Source organism: Helianthus annuus, chromosome 15 (assembly GCF_002127325.2).
Source record: "Helianthus annuus cultivar XRQ/B chromosome 15, HanXRQr2.0-SUNRISE, whole genome shotgun sequence".
NCBI classification, from domain to species: domain Eukaryota; kingdom Viridiplantae; phylum Streptophyta; class Magnoliopsida; order Asterales; family Asteraceae; genus Helianthus; species Helianthus annuus.
Genome location: NC_035447.2, coordinates 11293557 through 11298874, shown reverse-complemented (window position 1 = coordinate 11298874; position 5318 = coordinate 11293557). Strand labels below are relative to the sequence as shown.

The 5318-nt window shown below is 36.5% G+C and overlaps 1 protein-coding gene across 1 annotated transcript; it reads left to right on the top strand.

Annotated features, from left to right (window-relative positions):
• Positions 1-1864: 1864 nt before the first annotated feature.
• On the top strand, positions 1865-4932 carry LOC110910627 (probable cysteine desulfurase). Its single transcript, XM_022155246.2, has 5 exons — positions 1865-2162; positions 2364-2868; positions 2954-3155; positions 3311-3730; positions 4373-4932. The coding sequence occupies exons 1-5, from the start codon at positions 1865-1867 to the stop codon at positions 4805-4807; spliced, it is 1860 nt and encodes a 619-aa protein (XP_022010938.1). The 3' UTR covers positions 4808-4932.
• Positions 4933-5318: the final 386 nt, after the last annotated feature.

Genomic DNA, 5318 nt, shown 5'->3' with positions numbered 1-5318 from the left:
AAAAATAGGAAAAATTACAAGTTTTGTCATTTATCTTTATACCACTTTTCAGGCGGTGTCCTTTTTAACGAATGTTGACAGGCGGTGTTTTTTACTAGGTATTTTGTTGCAAGTTTAGTCCTTTACACCCAACCCAGTTAAAAAACCCTGTTAATTGTTGGGTGTAAAGGACTAAACTTGCAACAAAATACCTAGGTAAAAGACTAAACTTGCAACAAAATACCTAGTAAAGGACATCGCCTGTCAACAATTAACAGGGTTTTTTAACTGGGTTGGGTGTAAAGGACTAAACTTAACAAAATACCTAGTAAAGAACACTGTCTGTCAATATTCGTTAAAAAAAACACCGTCTAAAAAGTAGTATAAAGATAAAAAACAAAACTTATAATTTTTCCTAACAAAAATCTAGGTTTCATGTAAGGTAAAAAGCAAAACTTTTGTGCACCAAAACAAAAAACATAACATTGCTATAACTAGTGTGATGTGATATTATTTAATATATATTATATAGTTATATAACCTGTCACGAAACAGATTGTTATTTCTTTTGATTACCTATATCTTTATTTGAGCTTCATGAAACCGCTTTCCAAGACTAGCTAAAAAAGATCTTTTACAAGGAATTATAACTAGGCTGGAGGGTGTGAGATAAAGCCTCTAGGGGTTTATCACGTCATGTCAGATCCACGTTAGACAGGGGGCGTTAAGGCCTATTTCTTTAACTTGCAGGGTGTGGGATAAAGCCCCCTATTAAACAAAAATAGAAATAAAAATAAAAAAAATTTATTGGATGAAATGACATGGGCCCCACCTGCACATATCTTCTTCCTCGTTACCATGGTGGCGGACAAACGGTGGCGCCCCTGTTTCACAGCGGCTGTATAGGTGGTGGCCCCCCTTCAGCGCTATCGATGGTGAGGTAGCAGGGGTGATGCCCTCCAAACTCTCCGGCCTTATTGCCGGTTGATGCATATAAAACAAGAAATGAAGTCATCTTTGAACAAAAAACCTTAAAAATTGAAAAAAGAAGGAAGATGTAAAGTCATACGGCTTCTTATAGTTGAAGAACGAGTTGAAACACAAAAGAATTTTATGGAAGATGCGGTATAGTTTTTAAATATGATGTAATTATGTAAATATGTTATATATTGGATTGATGTAAACTGTAATCTGGTTTGTGTCGATTGTTTTATCTCCCTTACTATTGCTTGGGTCGGTGTTTTAAATTTTATGAACGACTAACTAAATCACTGGATAGGCATCCTGAGATGCCGTTAAACAGGCAAACGCATTCCCTCCTCCATAATAGTCAGAGTTGGATGCATACCCGAGCCACCAGTTGCGGGGAAACCCGCCCGCCGGAAGGCCCATTACGGTAAAACCTGGTTCGGCTCGGTTTTGAACTGGCGACCTCTAAAGAGGCCTAGTTCTAAACTTTATTGCCACCATCAATGTCCTTCAAAGTGATGCTAGTAAGAGTTGAATTTAAGATCTTAAGAAGAGAAAACAAGTGATTAACCAATAGACCAACTTATGAGCTAGAACCAGTATATTTTAATAAAGTTTCTCCTTTCAATTTTTTTGAATGTGTCACATGCATCTAAGTTAAAAGTATAAACATTATAGATTTTAGTCATTATTAAAAGTTATTCATACGTTTGTTGAAAATCGTGTAAGAATACATACCTTACAGGATTTTCTACAAAAGTATAAATAACTTTTAATAAAAATCTATAATGTCACATGTTGTATTATAATATTTATATGTGTCAACGTTCAGCGTTATAATGATTTGACCTACACCTCCGGTTTGTCATTCCCACAAGTAACAAACCTCTATAAATACCCTTATCTTATAGATACAATGTCACCGGTGCAATATACCAAAGAGAATATGGTGGAACAACAAAAGCAACTCGCAAGAAAGATTAATGAATATAGTATGCTGCTTAGCGATGGGATCGTTGACAGAGACGCACCAAAGAGTGATACGTGTGTTGAAGCAAAACTAAGGTGGCTGCGATCACAAATCATAGGCGGGTTGGCTGAGATTCAGACTCCGTTTGGATCGCGTAAACTTACGTATGCAGATCATACAGCCTCAGGCCGTTGTCTTCGTTACATTGAAGAATATATCATCCAGAATCTTCTTCCCTTCTACGGTAACCTTATTACATAAAATGATAGAAAGTGATTTGGATTGTATGCACTACAAGAAAGCTGGTTGAGTTCCTATGAAAAATTTCTAAGCAAAAAAAACCGTCTCGAATTCTGACACATTTACTACGCATTTCTCACGAACTATAAAACCCAAATTTTCTGACAACATATTTGATGTGGCTATGGTGTTGATTAATTTTCAGGGAACACTCACACATCTGACAACTATGTTGGCGATAGGACGATGAAAATGCTCCATGAGGCAACTGAATTTGTGAAGAAATGCTTAGGAGGAACCCAACATGATGCACTCCTTTTCTGTGGATCAGGCACTACAGCCGCTATAAAACGGCTTCAAGAAGTGTTGGGAATTGCTGTTCCATCAATCTTGAAAGAGAAAATATTGAACACATGTATAGGAAGTGAAGAAAGATGGGTAGTTTTTGTTGGTCCTTATGAACACCACTCCAACCTCCTTTCCTGGAGGCAAAGCCTAGCAGAAGTAATAGAGATCGGTCTAGACAAAGAAGGAATGATTGACATCGATGATTTGAAGGCGCGTCTAGAGTTTTATCAAGGCACTGGCCGCCCCATGCTCGGTTCATTCTCTGCTTGTAGTAATGTTACTGGAATTTGTTCTGATACGCGTTCGTTAGCTCGCTTGCTTCACGAGTTTGGAGCCTTCGCATGCTTTGATTTTGCAGCAAGGTACTAATTTGCACAATATATATGTAATAACCAAATTATGTTAGATGTGAAACCGACTGATACATTAATGTTGAATGCATAAAAGTGGCCCATACGTGGAGATTGACATAAGATCGGGTGCTATTGATGGCTATGATGCCATAACCTTAAGCCCACACAAGTTTCTTGGCGGACCTGGATCACCAGGGATTCTTCTGATGAACAAGGCCTTATACCAGCTGAAATATGCTCCCCCTTCGACCTGCGGAGGTGGGACCATTAACTACGTTAATTTCTTCGATGAACAGGTATTATTATTTAGAACGATAATTTACACACTTTATAATTCTACTACTAAACTAATCCTGTTTGTCCAACACCTTGGACCGCTATGCCATTCTTCGATGAAACTAAAAGTGTAATTTTTTAATAAAAATATGAGGTTTTATGCATGATATTGTAGGACACACTATACATTAATGACATTGAAGAAAGGGAAGATGCTGGGACACCACAAATTATTCAACGGGTAAAAGCAGCATTAGCCTTCCAAGTTAAAGAATACATCAAATGTGAAGTTATTGCCAAGAGAGAACAAGACTACGTTGAAAGGGCGCTAGAGAGGCTTGTGAAACTTTCCAACGTATGGGTGTTGGGAAATACCAAAGTAGAGAGACAAGGAATTCTCTCCTTCCTCGTTCACACAACTACAAACTCTAATAAGAGAGACAAGCCTCTTAATGGTACTTTTGTCGCTAAGCTTCTCAATGACCTCTTTGGCATCCAAGCTCGAGGAGGTTGTGCTTGTGCTGCACCGTATGGTCATTTTTTGCTTGGTATCGACCAAGTACATTCACTTACAATGAAAGATGCAATCAAAAAGGTAAGTCATATTTCTAGATTTCTTCACATTTAGGGTTGTTCATGAGCCGAGCCGAGCTAGGGCAAGCTCGGGCTCGGCTCGATTATAAACCGAGTCGCGAGTTTTTTGGACAGCCCTATTCATATTCTTGTAAAATATTTTATACAAAAATTATGAAATATGCAATTTTAACATTACATATTCCACATAACGTCCATACCTTTTAATTTTACAAAACTATGATTTGTGATGACGATTTGTCCTCTAAGGAAAGAGGAAAACATAGATCTTTTTTTAAGGTAGTTTGGACAAGTTCTTGTGGTTTTTTAGTCAACTTTTGGAACTAGTTGTTTATGAGAATTTGCTAGTTACACTTGCGGATGTTGCACGTTTTTCAAACTTCATGATGAGTTGGAAAACATGTATTGACTTTTCAACATAAAGTCTATTCACATCCGTGAGTTCAACTAAGGGATCCTCATAAAACACCATTCACATATGTTAGTTCAACTAGTGGAGTATATAGAATTAAGACAATCTCCTAAAATTCACCAAAAACTATGTAAAATCTCCATACCACCTAAAGATAATAAAAATAGAAAATCATATGAGTTTGTCATATTTTATTTATTTATTTATTTGTTGCTCTATTTCCATTGGTAGGGCTATATTGGAGTAAAGGTGGGTTGGACAAGAGTAAGCTTTCCATACTACATGTCTAATGAGGAATATGAATACATTCTAGCTGCAATTGAATTTGTAGCTGTTTATGGACAAAGATTTCTTCCCCTATATCACTTGAACTGGAATACAGGCAGTTGGACTTTCAAGACTAATACTTTCCAGAAGTCTTTTCTCAAAGAGAAAGACTGTAAGCTTTGTGCTTCATTTTGTAGCACTACTGTATCGCAAGCTATTAACAAATTACCAAATATTCAACAACAACAACAGATGATAGATTGCAAAACAATGGAATTTGACAAGTACACATTCTATCTAGAGGTTGCAAAGCACATAGGGAACATACTTGCGGAGTTTCCACCTCATCGTAGACTTCCCAAGGACATAGATCCCAACTCTGTGTTTTTTCATATGTAGTTTCAAATCTAGGAGGTGGAAAGAGAATCATAATTGGCATGCTAGTTACAAGTATGTATGTTGATATATTAAATTAATCCATGTTGTAATTATTCACATTATTTGTATTAAATATGGCTGTGGAGTTGGCGTTGTTTAAAACATATGTTTTACTAATATAATGGTATTACGTGGTGATATTTATTGGAGGAATATGATGACTATACACCCGGTTTAGTGGTGATAATGCCAATGTGGGGTAACCCATTTGGTAGAGGCAATTGCCTCTTAAACGGGAGTCTAAGGTTTAAAACTGGGCAAGAAAGTATTTTGTGTTGTTTGGTGTAAAGTGGAATAAAGTAATTTTCAGTAATTATTTATACCATTCAATTTTTTAAAAATGTTATAGAATAGTAACCAAGTTTTAAAAGTGTTCTAATTAGGTTACTCGTATCGTTTTTGCCCCAATTAAATAACTTAAAATTCAAATCGAGTAATGTCCTTTTTTCCATATGTCAAGAAAAAATGGAGC

Bases quoted from the DNA above. Each gene is read 5' to 3' on its own strand.
- LOC110910627 (XM_022155246.2), top strand. From the start codon at position 1,865: ATGTCACCGGTGCAATATACCAAAGAGAATATGGTGGAACAACAAAAG. The intron at 2,163-2,363 runs GTAACCTTATTA...ATTAATTTTCAG, and splicing joins GAATCTTCTTCCCTTCTACG to GGAACACTCACACATCTGAC. The intron at 3,156-3,310 runs GTATTATTATTT...ATGATATTGTAG, and splicing joins TTAATTTCTTCGATGAACAG to GACACACTATACATTAATGA.